Raw genomic sequence first — 20,817 nt, 5'->3', positions numbered from 1 at the left:
TGAGATCAGCTGACCACTTGCTGAAGGTCACAGGGCCAGAAAGTGGGGCCCAGGAAATCAAACCCAGTGTCCCAGCCCTTCCTTCTCCTGCCACAGTGAGTCATGGAGCCTCGTGACTGTGCAGAGTGTTTGCAGAATAATCTGCATGTTGCTCTTTTTCTGGAAATGGCCCCAACACCCGGAAGATTTTTTGGGGTGGACGGGGGAATTATTAAGGGGTTGCAATAAATTTTTATTGTGGTAAAATACATGTAATGTAAAAGTTATCATTTTCATCATTTTTAAGTGTACAGTTCAGTGGCATTCAGTACATTCACATTGTTGTACAACCGTCACCACCATCCATCTCCAGAACTTTTTCATCTTTCATAATTGAAACGGCCTCCATTAAACATTAGTTGCCTATTCCTTCCTCACCCCAGTCCCTGGCAACCACCATTCTACTTTCTGTCTTTAAGAATTGGAGTGTTCTAAGTACCTTATATACATGGAATCATATAGTATTTGTCCTTTTGTGTCTGGCTTTTTCTCTTAGAGTAACGTCCTCAAGGTTTATCCATGTTGTAGCGTGTGTCAGATTTTCATTCCTTTTTGTGGCTGAATAAGGTTCCATTGGATGTATATACAACATTTTGTTTATTTATGCATCGGTCGATGGATACTTAGGTTGTTTCTACCTTTTGGCTATCGTCAATAGTGCTGCTATGAGTGAGCAAATATCTCTCTGAGTCCCTGCTTTGGGTTCTTTTGTGTATAGACCCAAAAATGGGATTCCTGGTTCTAGAGGAGATTTTCTGTTATTTTTGTTTTGTTTTGTTTTTTTAGACAAAGTCTCTCTCTCTCACCCAGGCTGGAGTGCAATTGCACGATCTCTGCTCACTGCTACCTCTGCCTCTCAGGGTCAAGTGATTCTCCTGCCTCAGCCTCCCAAGTAGCTCGGATTACAGGTGCCTGTTACCATGTCCGGCTAATTTTTGTATTTTTAGTAGAGACGGGGTTTCACCATGTTGGCCAGGCTGGTCTCAAACTCCTGACCTCGTGATCCATCCGCCTCAGCCTCCCAAAGTGCTGGGATTACAGGCGTGAGCTACTACGCCTGGCAGGAGTTTTAAACATACAAGACAAAGGTGCCGGTGGGCTTTGTTGGGTCTGGGAAAATGCTGCGCAGAAGCACTGCAGGAGGATGCCAGGCCCTAGGATGTCCTAGGATCTCCCTTCAGCTGGCTCTGGGGAGGATCTGTGGGAGCCCCACATCCCATCCAAGATACACAAAGCTTCTCTGCCAGTTGTTTAACTGCTTCACAGGCACAGACCTTGTCCCCAAGGAGTCGGAATGTTCTCACGGGAAAACAGTCGATAACACACCCGAGTCTTCCTTTCCTTCATGTATAAAACAGAGGTGCTGGTGTCACCTGCCTGACACCTCACAGACAGTTGTGAAGTTTAAATGAACTAATGCAGAGAGAAGCCGGCGGCTCATTCTGCACCTGCTGCTACTGTAGACCTGCCACGCCTAGCCCGCTTCAGGTCAAACTGGGGCGCTGACAGGAGCTGCGGTCTGCAGAGGCTGAGGGTCTTTGGAGCTATTTCCACAAACCCAGGAGAGTTCTGGAGCTGAAACAGCTAAAAAGAGGGCAGGCCAGAGGTAAGATGGCTTCCTCATGACAGTTCTAGGGCAGTGGTTCTCAAACTGGAGTATGAGTGAAAATCCCCCAGATAGTGTTCAAATTCAGATAACAGGCTCCAACCTGCGGTTTCTGACTCAGGAGTCTGGGGTGTGGCCTGATAATTTGCATTGTAACAACTTCTTCCTTTCCTCTCCCTCTCCCACCCCCAACTCTTCTCCTACTCCTTCTTCTTGAGACAGACTCTCGCTCTGTCACCCAGGCTAGCGTGCAGTGTTGCGATCTCATCATCTCAGCTCACCGCAACCTCTGCCTCTTGTGTTCAAGCAATTTTTCTGCCTCAGCCTCCCAAGTAGCTGGGATTACAGGCACCCACCAACACGCCCAGTTAATTTTTGTATGTTTAGTAGAGACAGGGTTTCACCATATTGGCCTTCTGGTCTTGAACTCCTGACCTCAAGTGATCCGCCCGCCTTGGCCTCCCAAAGTGCTGGGATTACAGGTGTGAGCCACCATGCTCAGGTTGCATTCTAACACATTCTTAGGGGCTGCTGTTGCTGCTGACCTGGGGACTTCACTGTGAGAACCGCTGCTCTAGAAAATGAAGGAGAAAAAGATGTTCATTTTTGAGGACTGTGGACATATGGATTCCCTCCTCCTTCCCTTTTTTCCCTTTTCTTCCTTTTCTGTCCAATATTTAATTGCGCATTAAAATTGGGACTACAGAGGGGGAAAAAAAAAAAAAAACCAGACAGAGTCTTGGCCTAGAATAGAGAGTCTAGAGGTGGGCCGGCCAGATGGTCGCCGGCTGCCCAGGGGCCCAGCCTGTGGTGTGACCGGACGCAGAGGAATCCCAGTGAGTCAGCCTGCGGGTGGAAGGGAAACACCGTGTCCCAGGCCAGGGGCCAGGGCGGCTTGCCAGGTCCTGTGAGAGCCCAGGCAGCCCTGTCCTTGGGATTGGGTGGTCCCCAGGCGGCAAGATGCTGGGTGAGGAGCCGGTCTGTGGGAGAGCACCTGCAACAAGGCTGTGGCAGGCCCGGCCAGCCTAACACAAGGTGCCCGCCCAGGCCAGGTCTTCAGAGGCAGGGAAGGAAGGCAGATGAGAAGTACAGTGAGCAGGACAGACGTCCTGTGGGCAGCGGAGTGGCCTTGGCCTTGGCTGGTCAAGTTGTTCCATTTCCCCTTTTCAATACTCTGCCTCCTATTCTGAGCCCTGCAGGCCACCTTCCCATGCACCCACCCTCCAGGCTTCTGTGCCCTTCCCTTCCCTCCTTCACCAACCTGGCTTTCATTCCTCAGGGGCCTCCTATTTTCAAAGGAGAGAACTAGCCACTTTGATCAGCACGACCTAGGAGCTGTCACCCTGCACCAGTCAGAGCCCGAGGACAATGCCACAGGTGCCCCATGCAAAGGCACAGCTCCCAGAAGGGCAAGAGACCTGGCCTCCCCTTCACCGCTAGATCCGTTTCTTCAACTGTGAAATGGGGCCAACAGGACATGTGTCACAGGGCTGTGGGCATTTGATGAGATGATATCATGAAGGTTCTTTGTAACTGGTACAGTCCATAGCTAGGTCCTCTCTGCAGGAAAGCCTCAAGGCTGGAAGATCCCTTTGGGTTAGCCCACCACTATTTCCTCAAACTCTTCAATATTGACTTATGCTTTGATTTGGACCATCACTTGGGAGTCTCAGTTCTTTAAGGTGACTGCTTGTTATTCATTTGCTCTAATTTAACCTCTTGTGAGCTGCCAGTTCCCCAACTCGACAAAGTGCAGACCCCACCTCCTAGTAGTCTCATCTGTACCTCCTAGAGACATACCTTAGAAGAGGTGTCCCAGGGCCTGGGGAGGCATTTGGTGCCTTCACATCTACCTGCTGTACCGCATGCAGGGCAGGCTCTAACAAAGTCCTGGCATCAGGGTTTGTCCAAGCAAAGGGGGTGGATGCAGGGAGGAGATTAAGGACGCGGACTCTGGAGACACCTGCTTGTCTTCAAATCCCTGTTCCACGACTTGATGACTATGTCTTTGCGTGAGTTACTCTAAGATGAGGAGAGTCACTGTACTCCCTCACTGGGTGGTTGTGAGGAGTGGATGGATGAACAGGTGTAAAAGACTGGGGCCAGCCTGCACCTGGCGAGCTCCAGGTCAAGGTGAGCCCCTACATTTGCAAGTGAGCCAAGCAGAAGCCACGAATGATGGCAGGGCTGCTTCATGTTGCTCCTGACTTCTGGTAATTTTCTGCTCTTACCACAGTCCCCTCCAGCACAACTGGACATGCTGCTGTAAGTGTAGTCTTCTTATCTGTCACAATGGGTAATTTGCCTTTTTTAAAATTTTTATTTTTGAGACAGAGTCTGGCTCTGTTGCCCAGGCTGGAGTGCAATGGCACAACTTTGGCTCAGTGCAACCTCCAGCTCCCAGGTTCAAGTGATTCTCGTGCCTCAGCTTCCTGAGTAGCTGGGACCACAGGCGTGTGCCACCATGCCTGGCTAATTTTTTGTATTTTTAGTAGAGACGGGGTTTCGCCATAATGGCCAGGCTGGTCTCAAACTCCTGGCCTCAAGTGACCCTCCTGCCTCAGCCTCCCAAAGTGCTGAGATTACAGGCGTGAGCCACCATGCCCAGCCGTGCTTTTTCAATCAATCTATGTACCTTAGAAAATGCTCCAAAAGGTTGCAGTGAGCCAAGATCGTGCCACTGCACTCCAGCCTGGGTAACAGAGACTCCATCTCAAAAAACAAAACAAAACAAAAACAAACAAACAAACAAACAAAAAAACTGCTCCAGAAGCCCTAGCCAAAGTCTAAAGGTGGCCACTGGCCTGGGTGGCCAAGAGCTAACATCTTTACTCAAGGTTTTACACAATGCAGGGACTGCACTAAATTCCTTGGGAGAAAAATGTTTAGCACAGTGACAAAAGGTTATCTATATCTATAGTAAATACAATTCTTTAAAATTGACAAAAGCAATACCAATAACCCAACAGAAAGATGGGCAAAGGATACAAATAGGCAGTTCTGAGAAGCGCAAATCAGAGTAACCAGTAAACATGTGAAAAGATGCTTAGATTTATTAATAGCGAATTGCAAACTGAGGTACAAATGAGGCTGGGCATAGTGGCTTACTATGGGAGGTGAAGGCAGCAGATCATGTGAACTCAGGAGTTTGAGCCTGGGCAACATGGTGAAACCCTGTCTCTACAAAAAATTAAAAAATTAGCTGGGCCTGATGTTGTGCACCTGTAGTCCCAGCTACTTGGAGGGTTTCTTGGTCCTGGGACTTCAGGACTGCTGTGAGCCGTGATTGTGACACTGTACTCCAGCCTAGGCAACACAGTGAGACCCCGTCTCAAAAAACACAAACAAAAACAAAAAAAGCCACTGTTTCATCTATCAGAGTGGCTAAAATGTAAATGATTCCACTTTGTAACATAAACAATGTTAACCTGCATCTATGTGTATGTGGCAGGGTTTCCTCAACCTCGTCATTATTGATATGTGGGGCTGGACAGTTCTTTGTTGTGGAGACGGTCCTGTGGACTGTAGTTTAGCAGCATTTCTAGCCTCCACTCCCTAGATGCCAGTCGCACCTCCCTCCAGTAGCAACCAAAACTTTCAGACACTGCCAAACATCCCCTGGGGGGCAAACTGCCCCAAGTTGAGAACCACTTAGTATACAGGTACACATGGATAGTTGTGTGTGATTTAATGAACACAATTAATTTTATCACCATTTTACATAAAAGGAAACTGAAGTGCATTTCTTAGGGTCCCACTGTAAGTTGGGGGCCTGAGATTCCAAGAAAAGTCTTATTTCAGAGCTCAGTGTCTTGCCCAGAACGCAGCCTCATTGCTCAATCACATTCTTGAGGTTTGATTGGCTGAATGCACGTGGAACACCAGGTTCGTGTTTCTAAGCAAGAATCATGGGTTGGGGAAGGCAAGTGTTTACTGTGGTCCAGCTGAGGACTGTGGTGTCTGAAACTCTGTCACATGGGAGGCTACAGGTCTGGGGCTGCCTTGGCTCCCGTGAGAACACTGCAGCAGGCAGCATCTGGCAGAGCCTCCAGGCCTTCTGAAGAAGGAAGACCCCAACTTGCAAAATACGTAGAGGCAGCACTGTGACTGGAACCGCACACCCACACCTATATCACCTATACTGAAGGGCAAAGGGCCAGCAGCCAGGGTGGAAGTGGGGGCAGAAGGTGGGGAGGGGATGGCTGGACTCTTGATTCTTTTTCAATTTCCCTCCCTTCTGGCCGCTGAACACCTAAGTACCTCCCCACTGTCCTCTCCACTCTGTCCTTCCTACGAAGCACCCTCTAGAGTGCAGCCAGCAGTGCAAGGCACGATCCTATCAGGGGGCAGCGTGCGTGTACATGAAGCCTGCTGGGTACCTTAACTTTTGGCCTGATCATGATGAGGGGGAACCGTCTTGTTTGGGGCAGAAGACTACAAGTTCTGTGAGGGCAGGACCCACATAGCTTGTGCATCTTAGGGTTCCTGGGACACAGTGGAGATCAAGGTTGGATGGATGCAGCATGGGGGAGGGAATGGTTAGGATGGGAATGGTCAGGCATCTGGGGGTTGGAACAAACCTCCCAGGCCACTGAGTCCAACTTGCGTGAAGATCGTCACTGAGGAGCTGCAGTGACACCTGAGCCTGTGAATAAACCAGGTCCTATCAGGGGGCAGTGTGCACATGCACATGAAGCCTGCTGGGTATCTCAACCCAGGTAGTTACCCAGGTACCCTGCTGGGTAACTCAGAGTTGAGTTAAACTCTGCTCTTTGATGACCACTCGTGGTAGGACAGCGATGCTGCTTAAAGAACTTAAGGTACAAATCTTATTAAATAATTATGATTTAGCATTTTAAGTGGAAACCTCTCATGGAGCTGTTTGTAGGAAATGCTGGCTGGCCGAGTTCCCTCCTTCTGCCCCCACTGGCAGGGACTTTCAAGTTGGACAAATGGCCTTTCTGTGCTGGGCTGGCAGAGCTGCAGGCCTCCAGTTTTCTGCTGGAAGCATCATCCCTTTCTTCCTTCAGGCTTTGTTGAGCCCCAGGTGGAGCTGATGGTAGCATCCTTTGGACTCCACTGTAAAGTCCTTGCAGACATCTGTCATGGCACTATGACAGCTTTACCACACATGCACTCACTTGGGGGCAGAGATCAGATCTTAAGATCTTACTGCAGAAACCTAGGGCCAGTGACTCATTCCTTGAGATGTCATCGTATTGATAGGTGGTGACGGTGGCCACGCATTTCCACAATTTAGGGCTTTTTCTAAGTCCGTGGCTCTCAATTCCGCTGCACCTTAGACTCTCTTGAAGATCTTCTAATGCCTAGGTCACACTCCAGGTTAATAAAATCAGAATCTCTGGGCAAGGCCTTGGGATCAATCTTTTTTTCAGACAGGGTCTCGCTCTTGTCACCCGGGCTGGAGTGCAGAGGTACGATCATAGCTCATTGTGGCCTTGAACTCCTGGGCTCACTTGCTCCTCTTACCTCAGCCTCCTGAGTAGCAGGGACCACAGGCACATGTCATAACACCTGGCTAACTTTTCTAGATACGGGGTCTCACTATGTTGCCCAGGCTAGTCTCAAACTCCTAAGCTCAAGTGATCCTCCTGCCTGGGTCTCTTAAAGTGCTAGGATTGTAAGTATAAGCCATTGTGCCTGGCCAGAATCAATCTTCTTTTTTTTTTTTCTGAGATGGAGTCTCACTCTGTCACCCAGGCTGGAGAGGTGCAATCTCGGGTCACTGCAACCTCCACCTCCCCAGTTCAAGCGATTCTCCTGCCTCAGCCTCCTGAGTAGCTGGGTGAAACCCTGTCTCTACTAAAAATACAGAATCAAATCTTTTTAAAAAGCTCCCTAAGTGTTTCCAAGGTATAAAACTGAGAGCCTCTAAGTGGACTCTGGACAGAAGTGGGATGGAGGTTGATGGTGTAGGAACTTTGGAATTTTTGACTATTTTGGTGGTTGTGATTGAAGAGAAACTGCACCAGGGTCAGGAGACCTGTGGTAGGCCCAGCAACTCTGTGACCTGTCTAAAGTACACCACCTCAAGGGCAGGCTGTGGTAAGGGGCTGCCCCACTGAGCCATCTGCAGAGGTGGTATCACTCAACGATGAAAGACTCAACAAAACCAGCCTTTAACGACCAGTCTGTCCTATTTCAAGAGCAGTCTGGACTCCTATAGCCCCTGATTCAAGTGCAAACTAAAAATTTTAAGACTGGCAAGCAACAGACACTCCTTACATGATTCCTAACTCTCCACAGGTGCAGAACACTTTACGCTCCCAACATCTGATTGAAACACAGTCCATACCAAACCACGAGACGGCACCTCACATGCATTAGGGTGGCTACTATACCAAGGACAAGGATGTGGAGAAATTGAAATTGTTGTACACCGTTGGTGGGAACATAAAATGGTGTAGCTGCTGTGGAAAATGGGGCGGCAGTTCCCCCAGAAAAATTAAAGAATTACCATGTGATCCAGCAATTCCACTTCTAGGTATATATTCAAAGGAAAGCAGGGTCTGAGACTTTTTTTTTTTTTTTTTTTTTTTTTTTTGAGACAGAGTCTCACTCTGTCACCCAGGCTGGAGTGCAGTGGCGCAATCTCGGCTCACTGCAACGTCCACCTCCTGAGTTCAAGCGATTCTTCTGTCTCAGCCTCCCCAGTAGCTGGGATTATAGGCACGCGCCACCACGCCCAGCTAATTTTTGTATTTTTAGTAGAGACGGGGTTTTGCCATGTTGGCCAGAGTGGTCTCAAACTCCTGACCTCAGATGATCCACCTGCCTCGGCCTCCCAACGTGCTGGGATTACAGGTGTGAACGTCCGTCCTGGTCTCAGATATCTGTATATCCATGTTCACAGTATTATTTGCAACAGCCAAGAGGTGGAGGCAACCCAAGTGTCCACCAACAGATGAGTGATTGAACAAAATATGGTATATACCCATGATGAGGTATCAGCAGCCTCAAGCAAGAAGGCAATTCTGACACATGCTACAGCACGGATAAACCTTGAGGACATTATGCTAAGCAAAATAAGCCGGTCACAAAAAGACATGCTGTACTTTTCCACGTGTATGAGGGACCTAGAGAAGTCAAGTTCACAGAGACAGAACGTAGAACAGTAGTTGCCAGGGGCTGGGGCAGTGAAAGGAATGGGGAGTTTGTGCTCAGTGGGTACAGACATTTGTACATATTATTTGGGGTAGGGCAAAGTGGAGAGAAAGGAAGGTTCAAGTTCCAGACTGGGGATGAGACAAGGTGCTTCATCCATTCCTCGGTTTTATTCTTACTCGATGCAGGATAGAAAATGTTTCAAAGACTCACAGGAATATCTGTGGGAATGCTGATAGCGTTTCTGGTGAGAACCCAGAAAAGAGACACTAACAAAAATTAACTGGCCAGGCACGATGGCTCACACCACCCAACACTTTGGGAGGCCACAGTGGGAGGACCGCTTGAGCCCAGGAGTTTGAAACTAGCCTGAGCAATAAACCAAAACCCCTGTCTCTACAAAACAAATAAAAAAACTGTTAGAAGCAAGCAAGTAGGTATGGATATCACCCCAAAGGGCAACGTGAGAAGGATGGCCAAACAGTGGCTAGCTAATGGCATCTCAGGATTCTGAAAGAACTCATAGCTCCAGCCGGGCACGGTGGCTCAGGCCTGTAATCCCAGCACTTTGAGAGGCTGAGGCGGGCAGATCACCTGAGATTAGGAGTTCAAGACCAGCCTGGCCAACATGGTGAAACCCCATCTCTAACAAAAATACAAAAATTAGCCAGGCGTGGTGGTGCATGCCTGTAATCCCAGCTAATCGGGAGGCTGAGGCAGGAGAACTGCTTGAACCCGGGAGGTAGAGGCTGCAGGGGAGTCGAGATCGTGTCATTGCACTCAGCCTGGGTAACGAGAGCAAAAGTCCGTCTCAAAAAAGAACTCACAGCTCTCATGAAAAGTTGTGAACCCCACCAGATGATCAATCTCCACTACATTTTGATTAAAAATGACAATGCAGCTTAATCCATGTTCTTGAATCCATCCATCAGATTTGACTTGGGCCTACTTTCCAAAACTCAAATGCATCCTCAATGGGCACTTTCAGTGCTGAGAAGACTCCAAAGCCTCTGCCACCTTAAACTGCCAAGGCCACTCTCAGAGGCTTCTGAGCATAGAGAACCACGAAAGTGAGCGTGTAATCCCCTAAGGCGACCACAGTGAGAGTCCTTGCTCATCAGGTTGTGCAAGCTCCCAAATGTATGTTTAAAAACCAGACATGCTGCCTTAATACGCATCTATCAGGAAACAAACAGGAATAAAACAGAGCTGCCCAGGAACCATGTGGATGGGTGGGGCAGGAGGGCATCCCTCACATCCCAACACAGGTTGGAGGTCTGATCCAAGTGTGATGGTCACAGCCCTGCCAATATGCAGGGCTTGCTCCTTCGCCTCTGTGCCCTCAGTGCCTGGGAGAGATGGAACCCACAGAACCAAATACTTATCCATTCACCATGTGTCACAGTCACCAGGTTACTTTGTGATCTCCTTTAAGGACAATCTCTCATAATTCTAGTGTGTGTAGAAATCATCAAGTGAATATGCCCTTTAACTCAAAGGATGAATGCCTTACCCTGCAGGCTGGGCCCTTCCTGCTTGCCTCAAAACTGTCATATTCCTCTGTGCCATGCCTTGGTGAACCTCGCAGACCCTGTTAGGATGTACTGATTTCTGTTGGGTTTTCCCCAGTGTAGGCGTAGGAGGTGCAGGCTGGGTCCTATTGTGTGTCTGTAGAGAGCAACATGGTCACTCTCCCTTGACAAGGCCTCCCTTGATCCCCAACCCTACCCTCGAGGTCACAGCAGCAGCCTCCCCACCCCAGACCAAGGCGAGCACAGCTTCTGCATAAAGGCTCCTGCCCTGTGATTCTCCTGGCCACGGGGCCAGCAGCTAGCTCTGGAAGGGGGTCACTGCAGAGGCAGGCCAAGGGCAGAGGTGCAGGAGGCTGCAGAGGCTGAGCTCTTCCCGCTAAGGCCTCACACAAGAAAGAACAGAAGAGGGACCCAAGATCTGACTGTGCCAAGAAAATCCCTGTCCTGGGTTCTCAAATCCAAATGCAGAAACTGCAAACCAAGGGAAAAAATTGTTTTAAAAAAATCCAAGTTTTTTTCTTTCCTAATAGCTAGTTCCAATGATGTTTATTACCCGCCCTGAGCTGAAATAACAGTAGACAAAAATAGCAGCCTCTGGTTTTACAAAGCCTTTGCACAAGTCCTCTCTGTCTTTTCTGTCCATGCCGGGGAAATGTGCTGCTGGTGCTAGAGGGAGACAGAATGTGGACGACCAAGTACAGGGCGGCACAGTCCTCTGGGTGAAGGCCTGTGTTCCTTCCCATAAGCAGGGCCTATGGGGCGTATGGGGCAGAATATAGGCCTCCACACCAAACTGACAGCAGAGAAAAGTCAGGCAACCTGTTCAATCGCCCCAGCAGTGACCTGGGTTCTACGTGCAGGAGTGAACTGCTGCAGCCCTGGAGCGACTGCCCCCAGCCTTGGGGCTGATGAGGTCTAGAAAGACACCTTGCCACCCTGGCCAGGCAGAGAGGTTGGGTGGGTGGAGGACTGTGCCACCCTGTACTTGACTCAGGGAAGAAGTCTTGATGGGGACTCTTTGTGGACTCTGCCCCCAGGGGCTGGAGCAGCCGGAAGGAGCAGGCCTTGAGCAGCAGGCTCCATGTTCCTGCTCATCGGGAGCCCCCGGGGATCTTGTCTGTTGTCCCTGGCCACTCACAGCAAAAGAACCCCGCTTCCCTACTCTGGAGGTGCCTGGGGTCCCCAGCAGCAAAGCATTGCTTCCCCTTGGTCTTCTCAGTGAATCAGAGCTTCTCCTTAGGGCTTATGCCACAGAGGCCTCCTGCAGCACAGGTGAGGCCCCAGCCATCTCGGGGGACTCAGAAGACTTGGTAAACCTTGATACAAATGCAGAGACAGGGAGGGGCAAGGATGAGTAACTCTGTCACTTTCCAGGTGAAACTGGCCCAGCTCAGAGGCCCATTGTTTTCAGGCCCAAGGTCGCTGCTGTGCTCTGTACTGTCACTTGGAACTGCCCTGGACTCCAGTCTCCTGGTCCTCTCATGCAGAAGGCGGGCTGGGCCACACCCTCCCTGAGGGTCCTTGGAGCTGGGGAGATGGTGCCACTATCTCAGCGGCTGCTTGAGCTCAAACAGACCTGTCCCGCCCTTGACGACCTTCCCGACCACAAGGCAGGCAGAAGGAGACCTCAGCTCATCGTGGGATCCTGGCAGAGACACAAGAGCACGTGTCAGGGTGTTGAGGTGGAAGTTGGGAATGCTGGGAGGGGACTGTGGGGCTAAACACTGAAGCCTCAAGACTCAGGTGGGTCCTGAGTCTCTGAAGCTGATGGGATCACGAAGCAACCGCGCTCTAGCACTTGAGAGGGGAAGGCCCTCTTCCTGTTCCTTCAAAGCGTAGAGGCAGCTGTTGTTCTGCTATTCAGCCCCCTCCAGCTGCCCCTGCTCCCCTCAGATCCCAAGATCCCACTGGTGCGCAAGGAACCATGGAAAGATGCCCATGGGCAGGCCAGTGTGCCCAGGGTGGTCAGGAGAGGGGAGGCCAGGGTTCCTGCCCACACACTAACCCAGCATGGTGGCTTGCTTCAGAAACTGGAAGCTGGTTTCAAACGTCATCTGCTGTAGTGGGGAAGAGTTTGACCGGATCCCAAAGCGATTCAGTGGTTTGTAAACACCCTCAAAGCACATATAATCAGCAACCAGGGAGAGATGGCGAGGGTCGACCGCAATGCCTGTCACACGGGAGGTAAAATCAGAAGGGATTAAGCAGTACCATGGGAACAGTCAGCAGACACAAGCCAGGCTGCCTCCACATCAGCACATGGCTCGGGAGTTAGACTCGGGCTCCCCTGCAGCTCCGCCACCTGCTCACGCTACTTAACCCTTCCCCATGGTCTGGGGCATCTTTCCCTGACCCCTGCATCCTGCTTCCCGCTTCCCTCCAGCAGCACAGGAAATGAGGATCTAACCGCACTGTTTTCACTCGGGAACTGAAACTCCAAAGGCAGGATGGGGCCAAGTCATCAATCAGGAGCTTCCTCTAAGGGACCAGCAGATGAGACAGCACTGAAGCGGCCCCAATGATGGGAGATGTCACCTCTTCACAGATCTGCAGTCTCCTACAGGTGCACTCACTGCACCCGTGCTGCAGTGTTCGCCTTGGTGCTGGACTGACTCGGTGCTGGGCTGACATGGTCCTGGCCCTCCTGCCCTGAGCCTTCTGCTGTCCTGACTGGCGCCCAGACCTCAGGGTATTATCTGCAAGCTCCTCTTACCATACACGGCAAACACATCCTTGATCTCCTTCTCGATCACCCGCAGTGCGGCCTCGATGCCATATGTGTTGGCCATGGCATGGATGTCATTGGAGTAGAGGCGGCGCAGATCCAGGACCTGGAGAGAGGAAGGAAGGGATTTATTTAGAGGGCCTGGCCTTCTGCTCCCTTCTGCCTGCATATCTCCCCATGGCCGCTCTCTCTCTCCTTGTGTCTGGCAGCTTGGTACAGCTGATGACAAAGTGGTCAAGAGGTGGTCCAGGATTAGCAGAAGGAAATGGCTAGGCAGAGCTGCTGACGGCTCGCTGGCCGGGGCCCAAGGTCTGTATTGTCATTACAAGAATCCAGGGATAACTTCAGACATGCTTTAGACTATTCAGTAGGAACAAACGGATTTTTTCTTCTTATTTTTAAACTGACAGACCTATTTACTAGGATTAAGGCTTCCCTTGGGAAGCGAGGAAAGATCCCCCAGCAGCGACACATTACACACCCTCCAGGGTGCATGGAGTGCACGTGCGGTCAGCGGCACAGGCATCTGCTGGGCCTCACCAAGCGGCCAAGGCTGCGGCTGAGCTGTCTTGGAGAAGCCTCTCACCCTGCACTCTCAGCAGGTGCCAATCCTCCCTGCTCATCCTCTCGTAAGCGTTTGGTAAAAGGGTTCAGGGGAGCAGGAGACTTTGCAGGGTGGTCATTGGTGGAGGCAGAAGTGTACGTGGCAGGGGGAGCTTTGCCAGCCTACTGTAGACTTGTCGGGGGGTTAGGCTAGAGGGCCCCAGTTCCTCAGTGTTCTGTGGGGGAAACCTAGAAGGTTCTGGGAGAGTCAGTGAAATGGGAGAACTTGGAGACACAGCTCAGAGGAAAGAACAGATGAAGTGGTGAGTAGGTGGGACAGGAATGCCAGGGCACCTCTACCCCTGGGACCCCCTTTACCAGATAAAGCAAGCAGCATCTAGGCAGGCGATGCAGCAAGGATTTCTTACAACCCCACTTCGGGAGGGTCTTAATTTCAAGGAAAAAACTACTCAAATTAGCCCGGGCGACTCTGGGTGGGATAAGTTCAGCAGGGTGCTTTACTGGGGGCCTGAATGAGGCTAACATGCCCGGGAATCCCCGGGAGGCGGATGAGGGCACACACACTTGGTTTGCGGAATGTGGCCTGGAAGCATGAACGGCTCAGGAAGGGCCAGAGTAAATCAGCTGAAGCGAGCGTCCCAGCGGCCGGGTCCAGAGACAATGTGGGGTGAGGGCTACTGCTTTGTCCCAGGCCAGCAGACAGCCTGTCGGGGGGGACGCTTACTTCTGCATACTTGAACAGCTCTGGGAGATTGATTCCTTCTGTGTTTAGCACAAGCTCCTTCTCGTTCTTATTGTTGGTTGTTTCATTCAGGAGGCACCGAGTGATGCCCTTGGTCGCATAGATGACAGCACCATGGGCCAAAGATACTACCAGGGAGCCCATGTCAAAGTTGATCTTCATCAGAGGGAGCTTCACAGTCACCTGCAAAACGAGGGAGAACTGGGTAGGGAGACAGCCACGTCAGTCCCCACAAAGAGGACTGGGGCGAGACTCCTTCCAAGCCTTTTCAGGAACTCCCTGGCTGGGGGAAGGAGATCCTGCTGGACAAGCCGGCAGGTAGTCTGAACACTGAAGATGGCTCAACTGCGCACAGGTCAGCCATCTCCAGTCCCCCAGATTCAAGGGAGAAACAGTGGGGTTGTTTTCACAGCTGTCGGTGACAACGCTGAGATTCACATCCACTCAGCACTGCCCTTAATGTCCTTAAAGACCACAAAGCACCGTACGTGTTGTTTCACGCGTGCAATCCCATCAGTGATTCTTGTTATTACCCCATCACTTGGGAACCACTTAACTGGATCAAAGGAAAGACAAAGCATTAAATGTGTGCACATGTCCAGGCATCCAGACCATCCAGGCTTTAAGGGAAGCATGAAATCCCTAAAAAGATGGTGGCAGGGGCTGTGTGTGTGGGGAACTGAAGTGTCCCTGCCTGAGGGCACGAACAGTGTCTCTATAACATGTGTGGTCCATGTTAACATGTCTGTTGTACTGAAGATTAAAGGAGGTGGTGTACCTAAAGGGCCTGGTAGATCAGTCCGTTGTGTCTTGAAAGATCTGGAGAACTGGCTTACTAGGGGTTTGAAAACGACACGTGTGGGCCCTTTTTTGGGGCAAAGGGGTTTATAGATCCCTAAAGGGATCTGGGATTAAAAAGAACAAATGACTCTCACAGGCCCCAAACAGGAGGCCCGGGTGTGCTCTGAGTGGGAGGCCATGGGGAGTGCTGGCTGTCCCCTGCCCAGCTGTGCAGGGGAGCTCAGCAGGCCCCTTCCACACAGGCACTTGGCCAGCTGGACCAACCACCCAAGCCCTGGCCTGCACAGCCACACTGACCTGGCACCACAGACTCTCCTCAGTGTCGTACTGGTAGTCATCTATGAACGAGTGGATCTCACGCACAGCCTGGACCCGGCGCTCCACGGCCTCGGGCCCCTGGGGCTCCTGGCTGTGGGTGGGTTTCCGGGGCTGAGTCAGGAGGGCGGGAAGGGCCGGGTCCTCCTCAGTGCCCGAGCCCACCTCTTCGTCTCGCTCTTGGGTCTCTCGAGCACCTTCCCTGTGCGGATTTCGTTCCTCCTGCGTGTCTTCATCGTTGTTCTCCTCTCCCTCCCTCTCCTCCTCTTCCTCACTCTCATAATCAACCTGGTAGAAAAGGGAGCACAGGCTGTGTCACCTGGGGCCCCACCATCTACCTGGATTCTGCCTGTGGAACAAAGATCCCTGCAAAGCCTTGGCTGGCCTGGGCTACCTAGGCCCCACCTACTCCACACTCCCGGCTCCTCTGCTCCGGCCTGGTTGGTCTTTCTTCTTCCTTTTGCCTTGAGAATGCCACCTCTCTGTCCCACTGAGCCCCCCACAGAGGTGGAGCTCACCCTCGCTTGGCCCTCGCTGGTGCACCCACTCACCAGTAAGTTCCCTCGGCCATAATGACAGCAGGGGACTGGTTTGCGGGAGGAGAGAGAGGTGTATTTTCATTGTAAAAACCAGAGGCAGCCTGACTTTTTCTCGCCAGAAGCCTGTCTGGGTCCTTGAGTCTGATTCAAGTCCAGGGATGGCCAGATCTAAATGGCAGTCCTGGAATGGACCTGTGCCAAATTCCCACCCTATGAACCCCATCTTCTCAAGAGAGAGGTGTGCTGGGCAGGCAGGTGCAGCTTCAGGGTTCCTTGTGGGTTCGTGGCATGACACAGAGGTGTGGCCTGGGTGCCGGGAGATAATCCCTCCAGGTTAACAGGGAAGGGGGCCAGGACCACAGCCCCTTCACCCCACACAGGGTCTCTCACCTCCTCCTCTTGCTTCTCCTTGCGTTTGGCATCAGAGGCATCGGCGTCCCCCTCCTCAGCTTCAGCATCCACAATATGTCCCTCATCTTCCTCATCGCCCTCCTGCTCTCCCTGTGGTTTGTGGGCAAGGAAGAAAAAGATTAACTCCAATATCTAGTGCTCAGTGAATCCATCCATCCACCCACCAACCCATCCATCCATCCATCCATCCATGCCCCACTCTTCTGACCCCTTCCCCCATCCAGCCACCACCCTCCGTCCACTGCCACTTAACCCAACTCGTCCACCGGCATCTACTCTGTCCAGCCCCGGATCCCAGGCCTCCTTCCCTTCAGTCTTCATCTTTACATGCACTACTTACTTGCAAAATTTCATGCCTAAAAATTAAAAAAAAAGTGCCAGGACTTTCTTTCTTAGAAGAAGATGGTGTAAAATATTGTTCCAAATATTTCTGATCTACGCAGTTGTAGGTGGGGATGAGGAGGAAGGGTTATCTTGTGGAACACCGAATCTCTCTTCCTTTCTCCTCCTGAACTTGGCTCCTAGTTTTTTATACTTTCCTTCTGGGTGAATTAAGAATTAAGACCAGGCAGCATTCTAAAGATAGTCCATGCCCACTTGTGCTTGAGCGAGCTAGCAGGTGAACTGGCCAAACAGGAGAGACCTAGCATTTTCCCTGGTGTAGGCCAGCCCCTCATTTTAGGGGTGAGGAGACAACTGAGACCACAGAGCTGGTTGGGGGCAGTCCCAGTCCACGTCATCCCCAACCCGAGCAGGCTCGCTGCTGGCTCAGACGGCACCCAGGGACCTGCTCCCACACCACCCTCAGGTCTGGTCTGCTCCTGGGTCTCCTGGCAGATGTCTGATTACTTATTCCTGGACTATTTTGCTCCTACTGGTTTTCCCCTCTTCTTCCCCTTTTTATCACTGCAGCCCAACTTCCCTGCTTCCAGATACCTCTCTGGTCCCTGCCAGTGCCCTGGTGGGCCTCAGTTCATCTTGCCCAGGCAAGTCAAAGGCAGAGCCAAGGGAAACCAGAAGAAGAACTTTCAAAGGCTCAGTGCACGCCATGACCTTGAGTCCCTCCTCAGGATGAAGACCACTTATGGCGGGGTCTTAGAGAGCAGAGGATGATGCAGAGGCCCGCCCCGGGGCTGGCTACACCATGCTGCCTGGCAGCCTCACCTGCCTGGCCCATCAGGCTAAGAAGTGAATGCTGCTTCTGGGCTGTCTCAGAACAGCAGGCAAAAGCTGAGATAGGTAGGAGATGGGCCAGCACCAGGACAGGGCTGGAGGAGCACAGAGAACAGGCACAGTGCCTGCCCAGTCTGGGGGCTCTCCCTGTGCGACCCTAGTGATCCCCATGGACTCACTCACCCGACTCCTCCCTGACTCCCCAGCATTGTCCAGATCCCGCTGCGTAGCTCTTCGAGTATTTACATTCCTGAAGGCTGATGCTTTATTATTATTCTTTTTGATGGATTCCATCAGAAGTTTAAAGAATCTAAAATGAGAAGAAAGCCACAAAGCCCTGTGCAGTACCAGCATGTCCAGCCCTGCCCTCACTGCGGGGATAGGATGCTGAGGGATTCCCACAGGGGATTAGTGCATGAGATGAAGGCCCAGCCTCTCCTAGCCATTCACTTTTCCCTACCCACTGTTTTGGAACCATCTCTGGCGTGTCAGGAACACCGGTTCCACAGCCCGATAGGCCTGGTCTCAATATGTGCACTGCCACTCCCGGAGTATGAGTACGACAGGCACCTTCCTCAGCTTTAAGCCCCTTGTCTAGAAAATATGGTAATTACTACATATTCTGCCATCTTCTTTGCTAACGATGAGAAACAACCCTATGTCTGATTCCTCTCACAGGGCCTGGCAGAGTGGGTGCTCGGTGAAGGACAGTTGTAGGTGCTGCTGTGGTCGTCCTCTAACAAGGAAGGCAGAGTCTATTGTAGGAGAGGGGAACCCCACCCAGGACTAGGACCTTCCCCTGCCCACCACCTGCAGCATCTCCAGAAGGTGGTGTTGCTCCAGCCAGAGAACTCCCATCTCCTTGGTGTGGGAGCCCCAGCAATGTGATGAAACGACGACGACTTCGGAAGGGCTCATCAGAATTTCGAAGGGCAGGGATAACTTAGCTTGTGGCAATGAATTGTGTCAACAAGTTAAAACCACACCAATTTAAAAGATAACCAACCTGAAGCTCAGAACCTGGCCCCCTCCCCCTTCCTCTGGAGCCATCTATTTTTAGGGCCTCTTAGGATCCATCCTGGCCCTCCATACCACTTCTTTCCTCATGTAACCCCTTGCCCGTCTTTTCCAACAGGCCAGAATAGCACACCAAAAGGGCGGCTTGTGACTGTGAGAATCAGGTCCTCACGCATGCAGCCAACCATCCCATTTTCTCTGAGCGCCTATACTGTGCCCAGCATGTGCCAGCCCTAGCGGCAAAGCAAGGAGGAAAAGACAGGCTCCAGGCCCTCAAGGAGCTTAGAGTCTTCATTTGAAAAGCAGGCAGGTCAAATGTATACTATTTTGCTCATTAAAAACAAAAGAATGCCACTCATCTTAACCAATATTATTATTATTATTTGTTTGTTTGTTTTTTTTTTTTGAGATGGAGTCTCCCTCTATCCCCCAGGGCTGGAATGCATTGGCGCGATCTCGGCTCACTGCAACCTCCGTCTCCCGGGTTCAAATGATTCTCATGCCTCAGCCTCCTGAGTAGCTGGGATTACAGGCAGGCGCCACCGCGCCCAGCTAATTTTTCTATTTTTAGTAGAGACGGGATTTCACCATGTTGTCCAGGTTGATCTTGAACTCCTGACTCAGGTGATCCACCTGCCTCGGCCTCCCAAAGTGCTGGGATTACAGGCATAAGCCACCGCACCTGGACCCCAATATTATTTTTGAACTCTTTAAAGGTGTACATAGTTTGCCCTTGGCAGAAAAAAAGCCCCCTCATCCATTAATCCAGACAAGAGCTTGTTTACCAGGCACTGGGGACAGGAACAGGATGGCTAGATGAGAGGAGGCCGGGCTTGACTTTAGAAAGATACAATCCCACTGGAAAGAGAGGACGGGAGAGATGTTTCTGTAAGGACAGGTTCAGGTGAAAGTCCTCATCCTGCCACAGACTGGAGAGGAGGGCCTTGATCTCATCTGCAACATGGATCACTCTCACTCCGTGCCCAAGGCTATTGTGCAGAGTGGAGGAGATGGAATGAGGCGGAGTGGGGGTGCGGGGCTCAGCTGCTGCCACACACAGGGCTGCTTCCCACAGCTGGGCGCCCAAGCCTGTCTCAACTTGTGGCAATGTCACGGCTTTGATGCTTTTGCTCTCAGCATTTCACATCCAGCCTCAACTCTAACTGCCCATCTGCTCCCTCCACCCTGTGCACCCTTTGGGCCTTTGCTTGAGCTGCTCACTCTGCCAGCGACTTCCCTGGCCACTATCTACCTACTGAAGCTGTACCCATCCTTCAAGGCTGTAACTCCTCAGCAGCTGTAACTCCTCCAAGAAGCCCTCCCTGATTTCCCCAGTTGGGAATGCTTTCTGCCTTCCCTGCCTCTTTTGGTGACCAGGACTTGTGGAGAACATAGGAGGTGAGGAGGCAGAATGAATGCCTGGTGAGTAAGTGGTAGGCATGCGATCATTGTGCCAGTTTTCCTGGAGGTGCAATTTGCCCTTCTGTGATTTTGCCAAGAGCAGGGGAACTAATGGTCCACAGTGACTGCCTTCTCAAGGTTGTGCTGTTCATCAGAATGTAGCAACAGAAAGGGAACAGGAAGGACAGGGGCAGAGAAGCCTCCCATCCCACGTAAATAATTACAAACAGAGCACATGACCCCTGGCGGTTTCTGAATGCGCCTGGCAACAGCTCCACCACCTGCTGTTTGGAAAGTCAGATTCACAGAAGCTACAATTACAGACCCACAGCTCGGTCTTTTCATGGCTAGGGACCGGAGGCCAAAACTTACAACCCCTAACTCCTAGCTCAGTGCTCTTCCCACTTCACCTCCCCAGCCACCTGCCAGACAATTTACACAAACAGTCAACGTGACAGGTGCCAGTGCAGAGATCTGGGGGGCCTTCTATGCTTGTATATCTCTACCTAGGGAACCATCGGTCTCGTGTTTTTTTTCTCCAGGCTCTGTCAAGAGTCTCATGACCCCACAGCTGGGAGAAGGGAGGGTGGGGGCAAAGAGAAAGAAAAGGAGGGTGGTAGGAAGGAAAGGGGAGGGAAGGGAGAAAGGAAGGAGAAAAAGCTTCTTGGGGGTCGGCTGCTCTTTTGAAAGTGCACTCACACTTCCTCCCATTTCCTGTGGGCAGCCAGAGGCCTGAACGCAGCTGCTCTGCTGCCTGGGGCCTGACACAGGGAGTCCAGACCATACCCAGCTCATCCACGGCCCCATCTTTTAGCTCTGCCTAACCC

The 20,817-nt window shown here is 51.5% G+C and overlaps 1 protein-coding gene across 1 annotated transcript in view; it reads right to left on the bottom strand.

The window, feature by feature from the left end:
- Nucleotides 1-4,680: 4,680 nt before the first annotated feature.
- POLR1A (RNA polymerase I subunit A) overlaps nt 4,681-20,817 on the bottom strand; it is an 83,117-nt gene continuing 66,980 nt past the window's right edge. The window contains exons 28-34 of the mRNA XM_015112779.3: nt 17,756-17,882; nt 16,379-16,489; nt 15,432-15,737; nt 14,316-14,516; nt 13,016-13,133; nt 12,308-12,472; nt 4,681-11,947 (exon numbers count right to left, since the gene is read on the bottom strand). Of these exons, the coding sequence (XP_014968265.3) occupies nt 11,847-11,947; nt 12,308-12,472; nt 13,016-13,133; nt 14,316-14,516; nt 15,432-15,737; nt 16,379-16,489; nt 17,756-17,882 (1,129 nt within the window). The 3' untranslated portion in view covers nt 4,681-11,846. The remainder of the gene's footprint in view (nt 11,948-12,307; nt 12,473-13,015; nt 13,134-14,315; nt 14,517-15,431; nt 15,738-16,378; nt 16,490-17,755; nt 17,883-20,817) is intronic.

The sequence above is a fragment of the Macaca mulatta genome, chromosome 13 (genome assembly GCF_049350105.2).
Source record: "Macaca mulatta isolate MMU2019108-1 chromosome 13, T2T-MMU8v2.0, whole genome shotgun sequence".
NCBI lineage: Eukaryota > Metazoa > Chordata > Mammalia > Primates > Cercopithecidae > Macaca > Macaca mulatta.
Note: the sequence above shows the minus strand (reverse complement) of the source record. Positions and strands in the feature narration are given on the sequence as shown.